Below are 16,875 nucleotides of genomic sequence, written 5' to 3' on the forward strand. Positions count from 1 at the left end.
AAAAAATTTAAATTAAGTATTAGATATAAACTCAATGTGTCAAGAAATACATCATAATCATGATGGTTTTAAAACAAGAATTCAAAAAATTTTCAACATGTATCAGTGTAATTCAACATATTAACATGCTAAAAGAGAAAAAAATATGTAATTGTTACACCAGACAAATCAAAGACATTTGATAAATCCAATACCCATTCATGATAAAAACTCTAGCAAATTAAGACCATAAGAGAACATTTATAACCCTTAAAAAGCTACCTGCCAAAACCTACAGCAAACGTTTTACTTAGTGGGGAAATCTTAACAGCAGTCCCACTGAAGTCAGGAATAAGATTAAAGATTTCTAGTCTCACAGAGTCTAATCAACATTGCAGTGGAGGTCCCAGAAATGTAAATGAGAAAAAGTAGCAACTGGTTTACAGATTAAAACAAAAAACTAGAACTGCCTTTCTCTTTTTGCAGACTATAGGATTATCTAGAGGGAAAAGCCAGGGAAATTTATTTAAATTATCAGAATCTGTAAGAATTTGATAAGGTCGAGTACATAAACTACGCTCCTGTACTCCAGGCACAGTGTAAGAGAATATACTTTGTAAAAAGGTATTATCTCCTCTATATGCACATCACATTGAATATATAATCACAGAGGGAAAAATGGATTTAAAAAATTAATCGAAGGGATGGCTGGGTGGATCAGTCATTTGAGCATCCAACTCTTGATTTCGGCTCAGGTCATGATCTTAGAGTCTTAGGATCGAGCCCTGCTTTGGGTCTCCATGCTCAGTGGGGGTCTGCCTGGGATTCTCCCCCCAGCTGCCCCTTCCCCCACCCCCAGTCCTCGCTCGTACACACACGCGCGCATGCGCTCTCTCCCCCTCTCTAAAATAAATAAATCAGTATTAAAAAAAAAAAAGGGGGGCCCCTTGAACTGTATTTAGTAGGTTTGCTGCCAGTAGTGGCCTAAGTAGATAATCACAGAACCACTCTGCATATTTTGCGGTTTAAAGAAAGGAAAGCAAAAGGGAGAGACAGAGGCAAAGTGGCAAGTTCTACCTTACAACAAAGTGCCCACTGCTAGAAGTAGAAGAAATGGTAAAACCAGAAGTCCGTACTTTGCAACCAGTGTGACCACGGATTCAGGCAGGGATTCTCCACAGATGCTCGGTCACTGGGTCAAAGGTTGTCAGGGAAGAGGATGGTCACACACCCCAGATGACCTTACCACGGGCAGATCTAACAGAGACCAATTTAACCGTGTGCTCAAACTCTGGTTGAGCGCTAACGGGAGACGCTGACGTTAGATCTGCTAAGAGGTATGCGTGTCACCCTGTAGCAGTCTCACTAAAAATGATGGGCTTCAATCTAATGATGAGGAGGCCACACGTCCACGTGGTGAGACATCCTACCCCAACCACACTGACCTCTGCATATGCACACACCCATCCACCTAGCCGGTCATGGTTTAGCCATCCCGAGGGGATAACCCTGGACACTAGGCAGCCGACTGACCCTGTACCCTTAGGGGTCAGGAGTTAGGGGGAGGCGAGGTACTCGGCCCAACAGCCAAAGGAGGGCATGGGTAGGAAGTAGGGCGTGCGGAGCAGGGGTGGGGTTTTAGCTACTTACTTCCCGGATGGCCCCATCGCAGACCCGAATGACATTGAGGAATGTGGGCATGACCTGCGGCAGAAACTGCACACACTTGAGGCCCAGGGACTTGAAGATGAAGGTGATGGCCTGGACAACCATGGTGTGATGGTGCGAGAGGGACTGGTCTCGGAAGATCCGCATCAGCGCCACCATGGACACGGCGGGGTAGAACTCGTCCAGGGGCAGGTTGCCCATGTTGACCAGCATCTCACTGGTGCTGTAGTCGGCTAGAACAAAGTGATGGCGAGAATCATGAGCTATCCAGGACATGTCGCTGGCTTTAAGCAGAACCTGGCTCACAACAAACAGCTGTCGTTCAGCATTCACGGGGAGTACAGGGTCTATTAGGAACCCACAAACAGGCTCTCAGCATTAGGATTCAAGACTTTTTGGCTTTTCTATTACCCTGACCACAACAGTACATGACCGGTGCTCGTTAAATTGCAATGTTTAACTTCGCTTATCATTACAGTTGACAACTTTGTGGTTGAAACCATCAATAAAAATAATTACTCCCCCAAAAGAAAGTAAAGGGAATCAAATCAGGCTAACATCTGTTCAGCAGCTGCTTGGCCCCCCTAGGGACTTCAGATGAGGGAGCGGCAAATGCTAGCTGACCTGAACAGCAAGGATCTCAAAGACTGGGTGAGAGGAGGATAAACAGTGCGCTGCAGAGTCCAAGAACGAGACCAGCCAAGAGACTGGGTGACACCTGCAGGGGCCGGGCTGACTCTCCTCCCGACAGCCATGGGTGCCACAGGGTAACATCACAGCTAGGCTTCTCTACTATACAGAAGAACAAACTAGAAGCGACAGGATTCTATCTGTAGAATTTAGAAGTAAATTATTGAGGTGTAGACTCCACAGCTCAGGGGTCAGAGCACTGTTCTTGTAGAAACAAATTATTTTGGGAAAACAACATTTTGCTGGAATAGTTGGGAGAGCCACCGCTTTATTTACTCTCTTTCGGAAATAAGCCTGCCCTGATGAACGATGGGTTAAGTCTAGGAAAATCTGCCGGAGCCCCATACCCTACCCAATCTCTTAGGCCACTTGTCAAAAGTAGAGGGGCTCCAAGGCTAGACCAGCTGATGAAAAAGAGAGCCCTGGATTCTGATTGCTTCCAGTTTGTCCATGCCCCTGAGCCTGGCCTCGGGTTTCCCTAGCAATTACAGCAGGGAGAATAAATTCTACCCTCTTCTCCTTGGGTGCCGTGAGGATAGAAAGCATCAAAGAAGCGCTAACAAAGAATGAGAGATGAACAGAGGTGACAGGGTGATAATTCGCATCTCTCTCACCAGCACCAAAAAGTCGGTACAGGCTTAGCCTGTTGACCCTGGACAAAGAATCTGGACAGATGTAAGGACTCTGGACACACCGGGGAGCAGCATCCCTATTGTGATTCAAGAGGAAACTTGACTTTCCAATCAAAAGTCACGAAGTGAGCCAATATGCTATAATTTGTTATCCAGCCCAAGGCTCCTCCTAAGCAGAGCCAGCAAGGGCTTTGTGAGGCAGGAACTTGGCAAGTCTCTCACGGTTCCCCTCAACTTACAGGAATCCTGACTTGACTTGGATTCAGACAGGCTGACAGCAGAAGCGTCGCGGGACTGGTCAATCATGCCGATGTTCACTTTGTGCTTGTAGGGATCCAGGGCCCCCAAAAGCCCTAACACACGGATAGCCTGGGTGGGGAAGGGGGCGGGAAAAAGAAAACATTCACCACAACATCTGATGACACCGGGGATCCCTGGGTGGCGCAGCGGTTTGGCGCCTGCCTTTGGCCCGGGGCGCGATCCTGGAGACCCGGGGTCGAATCCCACGTCGGGCTCCCAGTGCATGGAGTCTGCTTCTCCCTCTGCCTATGTCTCTGCCTCCCTCTCTCTTTCTGTGTGACTATCATAAATAAATAAAAATTTAAAAAAAAAAAACATCTGATGACACCGGGTTTCATGAATATTCCTCTCGTGTTCTGTGACACCCAGTTCATACCTGAACGACCGGCTGTATGAACAAAACGGAGGACAGGACACCTAATCAACACGCTGTCAGAGCATGTTAATGCCACAATCTCTCTCCATTCTTCCAGCAAAGTCTTTAAAGAACAAAGTCTGCCACGTTCCCTACCTCTCTCCGTGTACCCTGGTTCTGCTCAGTCTTCAGAAAATTCAGCAGGACCTCAAGCAAAGTGGGGTACTTCCGGTAGGGCTCCACCACGTAGCCAGTGCTGGCCACCAACTGTCCCAGGGTCCACAGAGCCACCTGGACAAGCAACAGATCATGTGGTTTGTTGAACCAGTAAGAGGGAAGAGAAAGCATGGTTTATACTCTCTGTTTAACCATTCCAATGAAGTGTTAGAAACTTTTACAAGAAAAGAAGTTTCCAGTCGAGGCACTAACCATGAACCTTGAGAGTCTGGGCATGAAAACAAGGCCACAAATCAACGCAACAATCACTGGATAAAAAGACAAAAGAAGAGCCCCACTGTTCTCAAAGGAAATACACAATCCTTCACATCCTCAATGATTAATGGGAGAAATCCGACTTAAAAGGAAATTAAGATTGTTCTTAATCTTAGCCTGGTCTCCTAATGACCTTGGTGACCAAACGAAAAGTAGCCAGGGCTGGGGCAGGGTGTGCTGAAGCTCTGCTTGCCTCCACAGCCACAGGCCCGGGCTTTCTTTTTCCCTCTAGGGGCTGGGGTTCTGACAGATGATCTGGATTTTCTGTTATCTGGAGGAAATGGCAGGGTCAGCCCTGAAACTTACTGAGCGACTCCCCGTCAGGATGACAGCTAATTCTGACTCCAGGTCTTTCTTCATTTTCCATAACACACACTTCTGAGTACCCACTGGGTGTCAAGCTCTGGGTCAGGCACTGGCTGGGGACACTAAGTGACGAAGAGAGGCAAGGGCCCAGGCCTCGCAGGGGACTGCTCTGCTCAGTCTGGAAGGAGTACTCACCTGCCTTTTGGCCAACAGAGAGGAGTCCTGGAGCATGTCCATGATGATAATAAAGAGTTCATCCACCCACTTCCTCATCTCTAGGCCACTAACCTGCAAAATGAAAAAGAAGGTGGGAGGTAAGATGAGAAATGATGGCATTAAGAAGTACTTCGATTTCCTTGGAGGCTAAACAGTACTCTTTCCATCCTATGGAAAAAAGCTGCTGTCCCCTTACCTGAGCTAATTCTCCAATTGTAGCCAAGACATTGTTGATCACACCTGGGTTTGGATCAGGGTCTGGATCTTTCAGTTTCAAAATTAAAGCCTATGAAAAGAAGGTATGATAAAATGAATGCCGAACAGGATCTACTAGAAACCTTTCTTTTACTTAAGTAAAATTCCCGAGAGACCATTTCAACTGTAGGTTAATTACTGTTATTTATGAATCCAGGATTTCTACAGAATGTGGATTCTAAAACTTTTCTCCATAGTGAGCCCAGGTAGACATATGAGAGAGCTGAGAAACACCATGATTTAAAAACATTTCTTGTGCCTCCTCAAATGGTATCTCTGATCATTTGCCCAGATTCACCTAAGTTTTGAAAGATTTCACATGCCTCTAACACATTCAGACTTTAAAGCTCATTTTTTTCTTCCCTTTGAGGGAACTATTTTATCCCATTATCTACCTACTTCTTTTCAAGCGCATCTGATCATGTGCCCGAAGCACTGTATCTTATCTCTCATAAGGGGAGCCCTTCCTTCAACTGGTGAAATTTTTGCTGATCTTCCACTGAGAGTGCTTCATGTGGCCCTTGACCCTGAGCCTGGGGCCGAAGATGTTACCTATCGAAACACTCCCATTGTCCCAAAGGAGGTGACACAGGGTGACCTGGAGAGAAAGTGCCAGTGTCTCCAGCTGCCATGAGTTACCTTCAGGATGGGCTCCATGTAGGGGCGGATGAGCCGGGGGGCATTGGAGACCAGGTGCCCCAGCATGCGGGCACTCTGCTCTTTGATTCTTCCAATACCGCTGTGCTCCAGCTCTGTCAGAATCTGTAGGGAAGAAAGCCCAGGTGGTAGAGGGAGCTCTGGAGAGGATCGGTGTGTTGAAGAGGAAGCCAGAGGGAGGAACCAGAACTGGACCGCGGATCAAGTAGCCGTTGAATACTCCACGGAGGCAAACAGTCAGGGACACAGCAAAAGTGGGAAGGACTGTGGGAAACGAGTCCCCGCCCCCACGGTCCCATAGTCGTCCCCGAGCATGGCTTTCATGGTACGGCACAGGGAACTGAGAAAACCAACAGGGACAGTGAGAGCAGGAGTCTGCAGAAACAAGGAATGAAAATCTTTAGGCAGCAAATCACTAAGGGCCTATAAATAATGACAAAAGGGCCAGAGAACAGTTAGAACAGCTACGCTGTTGAAAGAAATATTAATACTCAGTATTGGTTTCAGGGACATCTAGATAAACCCAAATAGGAGGGATTCTATCAATCGAACCCCCTTGGACCTTAATGAAAAGAAATAACATGTTTGTTCTGACATCCTTAAAATACCAGCAAATCAACATGTTCTACTCATAGTGACACATATAAACAACCTAATATAGACAGATTTCTGGCGAGCTGAAGTTGCCAGAAGGAAATCTCTGGACCGTGAGAAAAGTACATGTTAACCCTCTACCCAGAGGAGGAGTCTATGATTCAATAATATATTTTGTCTTAGTTTATTGATTTAATAATCCTAACTTTCTGGATCCCCTGGCAGTCTGTTTTCCTCCGTCACAGAAGACAGCAGTGAGAGAGAGGGATGCTGAGAATGGACCCACAAGAGCCAGGAGATGGCTGGCAGGGAGGAAACAGGATTTGCGAGGAGAGCACAGATCTCTGGAGCAGCAAGGGCCAAATCAAAGATCCCCAAATTCACTTCCAGAGCCGAGAGCATCACTGTGCCCTCACAACAATACCCAATGCCCACTCTGATGATTCAGGCATCAGAAAAGGCCACTTGAAGCACATTTGGGCAATGTCCCTTACCAAGGCATGAAAATGTGCAATTTGACTTGGGAAGCTGTGTATCCACATTTGAAAACAAGGAAAATTAAAAACTTCGGAGTTTCAAGGGCTAAGCTCAGTACACGGTAAATTCATTTAACGGTGCTTCACATTCTCCAAAATCAGAACAATGAGATGGCCTGATAGCCCAACAGTTTATTGTAACCTTCTTGAGGACACAGGCCATGCCCCCTGGCTTGTTCACGGATGTTCCCAGGGCCCAGCAGCACCTAGAACGTGGTAGATGTCCAAATGTCTATTGATTGAATGAACATGCTAGTATTCTCATTAGGAGATATTTCTATATCATGCTTTAAAGCAGGATTTGGCCAACCCTTGAAGAAACAGATGCCAACATAATTTAATCCTCTGATTTATTGACTAATAATATGACTTAATAGTCACTTTACCTACGATGGATTGTGAATACACAATGTTTCTCTAGGATGAAAGTTACATGTGTTAATCATTTTTCTGTGTTTATGTTCTTTATGTGGGTGGGTCAGGAAGCAGAGGAGGAGGCAGAGACAGGGTGGAGTCAGGGGACAGGAAAGGACTGGGTGAGCCACAGTGAGACCCAGAAGAGCTGGGTGGAAATAACTCGAGGCAGGAAGGATCGGACCATGCACCAATCACAAGGAGGCCAATTTATGGGGTAGGTGGAGACAAAAACTGGGGAGCCAGGTTTTAGCTCAGATCCTGGGGCGCCTGGCTGGCTCAGTCGGTAGAGCATACAACTCTTGATCTTGGGGTTGCGAGCTCGAGCCCCACGTTCAGTGTGGAGCCTACTTAAAAAAAAATTCCTAATAGACGGAGCAGCAAGGTCAATCTCAATCTTTGACTCTAGTCCAGCAGCTTAGTTTGGCATCTGATGTTATTTATGAACCAAAGCCAGGGACCACAGACCAGGGCAATGACTATAAGAAGCAGTGCTGGAGGGATCCCTGGGTGGCACAGCGGTTTGGCGCCTGTCTTTGGCCCGGGGCGCGATCCTGGAGACCCGGGATCGAATCCCACGTCGGGCTCCCGGTGCATGGAGCCTGCTTCTCCCTCTGCCTCTCTCTCTCTCTCTGTGACTATCATAAGTAAATTAAAAAAAAAAAAAAAAAAAAAAAAGAAGCAGTGCTGGAACTGTTCCCAAACCTGGCCTCTGTGCCTGACCTGGACTCAGCAAGAGCAGGAGAGTGGAAGGACAGAGAGGTGCTAGGAAAACTGACACCATGTGCAGCAGACCGAGTGGAGACGGCCAAGGAGTGGAACCTCTGGTGACTCGCCAGGAACAAGAAAAGAGCTGCAGAAGAGGTTAGCCTGGGATAAGAGGCCCCCTGGAGTCATGCTGCCAAGAGGCTGGGAAAACATGGACCCTTGGAGCCAAACAGGGCTTTTGTCAGGTATCTCGATCTTTCTCCCCTTCCTTGCCCTCATCTCTCTTTCCCCAAACGGCTCTTCCCCATTGTCTCTACGTCACACCATTACCTGGATGAGCATCTTGCGCAGGAAAGGCATGACGAAGGCCGGGTTCATGCTACTGAGCCGGCCCACGGTGCAGATGGCCAGCTCCCGGATCTCAAAGACCTGGTCGTTCAGGGCCACAAACAGGGCCTGCAAATTCTCTGCCTGGGCCAGGTGTGCATCAAAGCGCTCGTCCAGGGACGCCAAGACACAGTAGCGGATGTCAGGGTCTGCAAGAGCAATTTCGCCTTTGAACGCCTCTTCAATGCCATCATCCCTCTGGTCATTTCCCAGTTTCTGTCCCCACTGCCTCCGGCCTAGTGAGAGGATGCCATGTACCTTTCTCTCATCTAACCTGTCAGCTTTTCCTCTACTCATAGGAGCAAAGACAACAGAACTAAAGACAGATCCTTTTACACCAGCAGGTTAGAGTAGCCAAGCCTAATGCTCTGGCAGAGACGTCAGCTGGACATCGGCTTGCTGAGGCTGAAAGTCTCTAGAGAGCCATGCAATGAAACTGGCTAATTCCAACTGCCCCAGGCGCACGGACTGCTCCTGTCTCATAAACCGTACCAGGATCTGTTATCCCAACCACAAGCAGTTTGCTGAGCACGTCTGCCACCACTTGCACTGCAGTCTGGCTGACCACATGAGCGTGGCCACTGATGAGGTGGACGGAGGGCGTGAGCAGGCGGGAGCAGGTGCGGGCAGCTTCCATGCGGATCTCCTTGTGCTCGCTGTTTAGGAAATGATCCGCACAGTGGCGGACAAACTGGGTCAGAGAATGGCCTGGATACAGAGGCAGAGAGAAAACAAAATAAACGCTGCTGCTTTGGTTGGTAGGTCTACAACTTGCTAGCTGCATTTTTCATTTCATGGTTACAAATTCAATTTTCAACAAGATATTGACCCAGAATTCTTCTCTTTAAAAAAGGCCACAAATGGGTTTCCAGTCAGCACAGAGGCAGAAGGGAGCCGGAGGAGCTGAGAGACAGAAAAAAGGCATCCTCCCACCCCCCCATCTCAATCCTTTCTTTATTTCCTTCAAAGAATGAATGATTCTGTTTTATTTTGACCCAAACTTTTATATTCCCAGAGAGTAAGAATAATTCTTGATCAAATTTACCTTGTCTATTTTAGTTCCCAGATTTGAATACCAAAAGAGAGTCTGATGTAGGCTGGGTTTAAATATAGCTACTTTCTATTCATTAGACATAAATTATCCTGGGTGCTGATCAATGCAAGGGACGAACTACAAGAGGGAAACCACAGACGGCTGTAAGCATTCAGATGGCACGTTCAGGCTTTTTGTACTTGCTTGTTTCCCCGCAGTCTTGAGCAATACCACCTACATGATCTTAAATTTCAAAATCATCCATTTTTTCTCTCCTGAATAAATCTCCCTAGGGCACTGATGTGGGTTTATCTGCAGCTTAGAACTCCACAAACAGAACTCCACAGTACAGCACCCTTGAAAATCACACTGCCATAGGAATGAAACACCTACAAGTCTCCAGCTTAAACATTTTAAAGCATTAAATACCATCTCAGCTTCATGGACAAGGGGAGGGATTCGGGGGGCTCCATCTCTGACCTTCTCATCTCTGAAGCACTAATTCCTTGATCAATGCATAATTTCCCTGAACACCATCTGCCCTCAAACTCAGGATGGAAGAAAGAAACGAAGAGGCATCAACAATACATGCAAAGAGCTTGGAGGCTGAGCCACTACAGGATCAGCTCCCCGTTGTCTCCAGGATCCCCAGCAAGACCCAGGAATTCTAGGAGCCCTCATTCTTTTCTTGGGGTTCCCGGGAACACTCGCTATCTTGGCAAGAGTGGCTGTGATTCCTTACCTTCAAACTCAAAGCTGCCAAGAGTTCGCAGGGCAAGAGTAATGCTGCCCACATCACTGGCCTCGGGGAGGGCTGTGAGGCCGGGGGAAGCTAGCTGGTGGGCCAGGCCCTTGGGCATGCCCGGGTGCCGGAGGGGTTTGTGCATCAGGACCAGGGACAGCATCTTCAGGAGCCCATCCTGGATGTCCTTCTTCAGCTGCGGAATCTGACGGCTCAGGTCGTAGAGCACAGCAGTGAGGGCAGGGCTAAGGGGAAGGAAATCAGGCACCTATGGCGCTGCACAAGACGTTTGTTCTTGAGAATAACCCTCCTTGTCAGAGAGGGGATTGGGCCCATACTGCATGTTTTGTTTTTTTTTTTTAAAGATTTATTTATTGGGGATCCCTGGGTGGCGCAGCGGTTTGGCGCCTGCCTTTGGCCCAGGGCGCGATCCTGGAGACCCGGGATCGAAACCCACATCAGGCTCCCGGTGCATGGAGCCTGCTTCTCCCTCCTCCTGTGTCTCTGCCTCTCTCTCTCTCTCTCTCTCTCTCTGTGACTATCATAAATAAATAAAAAATTAAAGAAAAAAAAAGATTTATTTATTTATGATAGACCTAGAGAGAGACAGAGAGAGGCAGAGACACAGGAGGAGGGAGAAGCAGGCTCCATGCCGGGAGCCCGACGTGGGACTCGATCCCGGGACTCCAGGATCGCGCCCTGGGCCAAAGGCAGGCGCTAAACCGCTGAGCCACCCAGGGATCCCCTGCGTGGTCTTTAAAGTACAAAGGATACTATAAAATAGAAATGTCCTGAATTCTCTTGGCCTAGTCAGAGATTTCCAAACAATGTACAGATTTCTAGTCTTTGCCAGAACTTGCTAAATATAATCTAGACACTGCAGAAGACCAAGGCTCAATAAACGATCTGGGAAGCAAACTGAGAACATTATTCTTACTTTATAGCTTAAGAGAATGCAAGTGAGAAAAGCTAGGCAGTTTCCCAATGGTAACATAAACACCTGCAAATATCGCTCGAGGACTTCTTATGTGCAAGACCCAGAGACCAGAGTGACTGTCCCATCAATTCTTTCACTTAATCCCCTCGACAACCCCGGGCAATGGGAGCTGAGATTGTGGCCGCTCCTCAGGTGAGAAAACTGAGGCTCAGAGAAGTCAAATAACTTGGTCAGGATCACATAGCTAACTAGAGATGGAACCAGGATTCAAAACCAGCCTGCGTGTTTAGCGTGAGCTCGCCTGCCTATCCAGTTTACCATGCAGACACCCATGCACAGCTCTCTCTCAGCGCCGTCCTGATGCTGCGGGTCAAGGCTCACACTACCTAAGATGGGAGAAGCTCGAGTTTCTGACACCCACCTCAGTCCCACTGCCAGCATGGGCTCCAGCAGCTCCTTGATATCTTGTTGGATGCCCGGCCCCATTGCCCGGGCCAGCATGCTGATGCAGGTGAACACTGTGGCATCCACCTGCATGGCCTTCTGTCTCCTGCAGAGGACCAAAAACGTGGCTACTTCAGACACAATGACATGCTGCGATGCCCCACCTCAAAATCGCCTTGGGGCAAGGAGGGCAGGTGATCCAGGCAGGGAACTGACAGCACAACTCTAGGGGCCCCCCACACTGGAGACACTGGAGACTTGAATTTAACAACAATCCAGCAGATGGCAGTCGTGTGTCTTAAGGGGCCCCTTTCCAGAATTTGCACACAAGGCACCAATTAGTGCGGTGCTGGCCAAAGAACCTAGTTAGGAAGCAAACCGCTGTGTGTATCAAGGGCCAGGGTGTAGGGCGCATCCATCTTGTGGGAAGAAATCCTTCTCCCCACCGTGAGAAGGCTGGGCTTTAGAATGCGGAGGCTTATGCCGTCACCAGACCAATCCTTGCTACTAACACAGCTCTGATCAACACCGAGCTGCGCACTGAGGGTTTTTCTTATATTTTATTCACCTAAAGGTTCTGAAGGGTGGAATATTGCACCCAACTTCAGCGATCAGGAAAAAGGGACCATTAGTTCCCTTCAGTTCCAGTCCAGAGGCTCTCTCTTTAGGTCTTACATCAAAAGAACTCTGAAAGCCAGAGAAAACAGCAAAACTAGGAGATTCCCAGTTAATAACAATATTGAAAACAGCACTGGCATCTAACGTGTTCACAGGGTATCCAATTTCCCCAAATGTTTATATATCCATCACTTCATTTGAAAAAGGTTGGCACCCAACCAAGGAAGGGCCGGGCGGTGAATGATATGCTACCCCCTGAAGGTTAATGATGCAGAGAATGGGCTTAAGCTCCATGGAAACTGGGATGGAGCATCCCTTCTCTCCGACCAAATGGGGCGGACGGTGAAATCATAACAGGGTTGCTTACTTATGGGCAAAGTCCTTAGGGGGTAGGGCTGCACGGATGATGTCCAGCACACGAGGTAAATAGACCTTAAACTCAGATCTCACAGCCACGGAAAGCAGCCCCAGGGCTTGGAAGGCTGCTGTACGTTCCTTCTCCTTCTTGACGCAGCTTAACACATGGTTCATGGTATCTTGGAGGTACTGGGTATCTGATCACAAGAAAGACAAAGCAGATGGGTAAGGGTTAAGGTTGGTGTATATATTAAAGGTCAGAGTTCCTGCGAAACACTTAAGTTTAATAAATTAAAAGCGCAACGCCTGGGTGGCTCAGTCAGTTAAGCATCTGCCTTCAGCTCAGGCCAAGATCTCAGGGTCCTGAGATGGAGCCCTGTGTCGGCCTCCTTGCTCAGGGGGGAGCCTGCTTCTCACTCTCCCTCTGTCTGCCCCCTGCTTGTGCTCTCTCTCTCTCAAATAAATAAGTAAAATCTTTCAAAAAAAAAAAATTAAGATAGTTTGTTGGAAAAAGATAAAGAATTTTGAGGATGTATTAACCAAAATCTTACGCTTGATAATCACTCATCAGATATATCTTTTGGAAATATTAGAAATAGAAAAATTTTCCCCTTTAATTAAAATACACACACACAAAATCTTAAAGGGTCTCCAAAACAATAACATTGCATAATTGTCCCCGTTTAGTGCTATACTTTGAGGGAAACACTATATGCTCGTTTAAGAAACCTATATTAAATCTTGCTTAAAAACAAAGAGACAATCATCTAAACGATTTTATGTTATATTGAAATTTAAAGTAATACTGAATACTGTTTGCAATAAACAGGCCATTCTACCCAGCTTAGGCCGGGAAATCACTTTGCTATTACCCAGAGATTTCTGTTAGAGTTATATTCAATAGAACAAGATTTAGTCTGTAATTTGGGAGGCCACAAGTGTACTTTCATTAAGTTTACATCAGCCAATGTGCACGGGTAGGCGATTCTTGGGCAATTTAAGCCAAAGCATTATTATTCCTCTGAAGGCTGGAATTTCCTGATTTTTGCCTCGCCTCTATTTCTTCCCCCTCCATCTTGCCGGCCTCAAGTCTGTGCACCAGCAGAACATACGTAGCAGTAGGGAAGGCAAGACCACAACCACTAGAAAGTGAGGGGTACGCAAGGCCCCCCAGAAGCACATTTAGGAGGCAGTGGAGTCCCAGACAGCATAGACACCTCCCTGCATTTACTCTAATAAGAAAGGTCTTGTCTCGTGGCTCTCGTGATCAAGTGACACTGTGGCACTCTGTGGCTTGAAAACAAGTCAGAAGAGCAAGTGACGTAACCTTAAAATCAGAGCATGCTCACGAGGGAAAAGGGACCTCTGCACGGGGACAGCATTTCAGCAGGAAAGGAGCTTAACCCAGGAGGGTGATGTCCTTTGCCCGACTCAGCATCCTCAGACACTAGGAATCTGACGCTGTTCTCAGGGTGCTTGAAAGGCCCAAAGCCTACATCGTTGGAAGTTCAAGCAATGACTTCCAAACTGCAGGTCTTTAAAAAGTGGCACTTTCCCAGTGGGGCGCGTGCATGGAGGCTGCCCAGGCTGAATTTCCATGACACATTTTAGTATATTATTTAATAAAACAACAAAAACCCACATCAAATGCCTAAACCTAGGGGACCTCTGAGCCTTGGTATCCTTGCTCCTAGGCGGTCCTTTGAACTTACTGGGGTAACTTTGATCAAATTCATGCCAGACTTTGATCAAATACGGCCTAGTTATTACTTTCTTTTGAACCACAGACGTTCAAACCACCGTTATTTAAAGCTCTGCTGAACAGGGCATGTCTGGTCAGTAAAAAGGAGAACAGCTGCTGGGCACCAGGTAGGAAGAATGGAAAACTGGAAAGATACAGCTGATTTCCATGATATCATTTCTCTCTGCTTCACTGATTTTATGTGGCTAATTGTCTCATCCTTACTTAACACATTCTAGTCTCACTACAGCACACTGGATGCCAACGATGTATTTTTCTCGTTTCATCTGGGTGGTGTGCACTGGGAATGGCATCTGCTGAAGGTCAGGCTGACCTTGCCCTTCCACTCCTGGCTCTCATTTGCTCCTGAATGCTTCTGAAGCACAGGCAAGGTGCACCCCAGTGAGGTGCAAAGAGAAGCTCAAGACAGGGTCTCTCCACTCAGCAAGCAGGGAGGTAAGATAAGGATATTAAGTACAAACAGGCAACTGGAGTATTATTATCATTCTTGCCCTTGACCTTACTTCTAAAATGAATCTGAAGGAGGTAGAGGAGGCAGTAAAAACATAATAATGGTTCCCATCCACTGGGGCTTACTCCGGCCCTGGGACTAGGTGTGCAGCCATTAACGCAGTTCATCTTGCAAGGCAAGGACTGTCATTCTCGTTTTACGAGTCAGGGGGCAGAGGCCCAGGAAGGTCAACCTGTCTGGAACCTACAGTTAAGGACAGAAGCAGGATTCGTCCCAGGTCTGATGCCAAACTTTCCACAGCTGGGGGCCATAAAGAAAGGCTGGGGCGGGGGAGAGTGCTTCCAGCTGGAGTCACCCAGGAAGGCCGTAGGCAGCAGCCAGCATCTGAGCTGGGGCAGCTCCACGGCCAGGATTCCCACTGCCCAGGGAAACCAGGGCAGGAATATGGGAAGCCGCAGTCCCTCATCCCTGAAACCTGCCTCCGGCACCTCCAGTCCTTCCTCCCTGAGAGTGTGGAGGCAACCACGTCAGGGGCAGAGGCAGGACGGTCATCAAATCCCCCCGCCCCACAGAGCGGCTGCTGCAGGTATGTAAACCCACACTGCCCCTCCTTTGGTCTCTCATGACAGGTAGGCCTGTCATGAACTTGTCTTCCAAACACGCAAGCTGCTTGGTTCCAGAACTGCCTGTCTCCACACTGTGATTTCTGCCTGTGTCTGCTGCCTGAACGTGGCGCGGCCGAAACCAGACAGGAGGCCAAGGCACCCAGACCAGCCCCGCAGTCAGCGTCACTTCAAATGAGAGGCAAGCGTGACTCTGACATCGCTTCCGTTTGGTTTCCCTTAGACGGGTAATGACAGGACACGTCCGTGACATCCTCACCTGTGAAGGCAGAAGGTCGGAACGCGGCCAGGCGGGGCAACAAATTAAGGATTGTCATTTGGATCAGCGAGTTCTTGCTGTTCCTGCACTTCAGCACCCACTGGCACACCTGAGAGAGGAGGACGCAGGGTCGGTGAGGGAAAGGGACCGGAGAGCCTGGGGACGGGGAAGGGGAAGGGGCTTGGGGGGCAGCCGGCCTCTCGCCACTCACCTGATCGAATTTCTCCTCCATCAGGTCTCGGCAACACCGACTCTCCACCAGGGTAGACTTGGCTGGGCTGGGGGAAGCCCCGAACCCCATGAGGCCTTGGTGAGAGCTGTACCCCAGCAGTCCCACCAAGGCGTTGGACTGCGGGGGCTGGACAGCCTGGAAACTGGTGAAGGGCGTGATGTGGCGAGGTTTCGTCCCGAAGCCCATGAGGTCCTTGCAGTACTTGTCGTGCACCAGCTGCTGCTGCGTGATCTCCTCCATTTCTTCTCTCAGGCGCTGTACGGGGGGAGGGGGTCACCTTTACTCACAAGTGCCACGTGCCGAGCCACCGTGGGGTCTACGGGGCGACGCGTCTGCCCCACCAATAGAGGGACTATTTTCAAAGTGGGGGGTGCCCACCCTTATTTCTCTGGATTCCCCAGAACCCCGCAGGGGGCCTGGCTTTGTTCTAATTCAGGCGGAAGAGCACCACCTACCGATCGAGGAAGCAGTAGCGGGGGCTGGCCGCCAAGGGTCCCTCCCAGAGTTGGGGCAAGCGGAGGAGTTGCACAGGGCCGTGACTAGACCGCAGGCTGCGGCCAGGAAGCCTCTGGCGAGGGTGACGGACAGCCCCACGCCGGGGTCCTGGCGAGGACATTCTCTGTTTCCAGGCAGAAACAACTTGGCCAAGTAATTTTCCGGGGATCTGAGACGCCGCGGCAGGAGGGGGCTAACCTGACTGCCTGAGAACTCACATCTATGTCCTTCGCAAAGCTGCTCAGTCATTGTCCAAACGGAGGAGGACATGAAACCACTCGTTTCTCTCGACACAGATACTCTCGCTTTTCAGAGATCTTCCGCACTCTCATGATCAAGGTCACCCAGGACTACGATGCTGCTACGTCAGCTGGTCAATTCTCAGTCTTCGTCTAATCTGACTTATTTCTGCAGCACTTGATCCAGCCTCGTGTATCCTCCTCTTTGAAACTCTTTCTTCCCTTGGCTTCTTGGATCCCCTGCTTTCCCGGCCTCTCCTCCCCTCCCGGAACCACGGTGCTCCTCCTCTCCCGACCTTAGCTTACCAGGCCCCACCTCCTCTCCAAGGACACCAGTGCTCTGCTGGTGGTCATCCGGTCTCCGGACTTGAAGTCTCTTGAGTCACCACTGTGCTGGTGACTCCCAAGTCAGTGTCTCTGCCCAGATCCCCCCGGAATGACTCACATCTCTTCTCAGATGCCCAACAGGTATCTCAAACTTAACATGTTCAGAA

The 16,875-nt window shown here is 48.8% G+C and overlaps 1 protein-coding gene across 2 annotated transcripts in view; it reads right to left on the minus strand.

The window, feature by feature from the left end:
* MTOR (mechanistic target of rapamycin kinase) overlaps positions 1–16,875 on the minus strand; it is a 121,628-nt gene that overhangs the window by 89,985 nt on the left and 14,768 nt on the right. For both annotated transcript variants that reach the window (XM_055330970.1, XM_055330971.1), the window contains 13 exons: positions 15,627–15,902; positions 15,416–15,524; positions 12,331–12,517; positions 11,323–11,451; positions 9,965–10,209; positions 8,682–8,897; positions 8,133–8,338; positions 5,533–5,655; positions 4,835–4,924; positions 4,618–4,710; positions 3,781–3,915; positions 3,209–3,338; positions 1,630–1,880 (listed from right to left, as the gene is read on the minus strand). In XM_055330970.1, the coding sequence (XP_055186945.1) occupies positions 1,630–1,880; positions 3,209–3,338; positions 3,781–3,915; positions 4,618–4,710; positions 4,835–4,924; positions 5,533–5,655; positions 8,133–8,338; positions 8,682–8,897; positions 9,965–10,209; positions 11,323–11,451; positions 12,331–12,517; positions 15,416–15,524; positions 15,627–15,902 (2,190 nt within the window). The remainder of the gene's footprint in view (positions 1–1,629; positions 1,881–3,208; positions 3,339–3,780; positions 3,916–4,617; positions 4,711–4,834; positions 4,925–5,532; positions 5,656–8,132; positions 8,339–8,681; positions 8,898–9,964; positions 10,210–11,322; positions 11,452–12,330; positions 12,518–15,415; positions 15,525–15,626; positions 15,903–16,875) is intronic.

Source organism: Nyctereutes procyonoides, unplaced genomic scaffold (assembly GCF_905146905.1).
Source record: "Nyctereutes procyonoides isolate TBG_1078 unplaced genomic scaffold, NYPRO_anot_genome, whole genome shotgun sequence".
NCBI classification, from domain to species: Eukaryota; Metazoa; Chordata; class Mammalia; order Carnivora; family Canidae; genus Nyctereutes; species Nyctereutes procyonoides.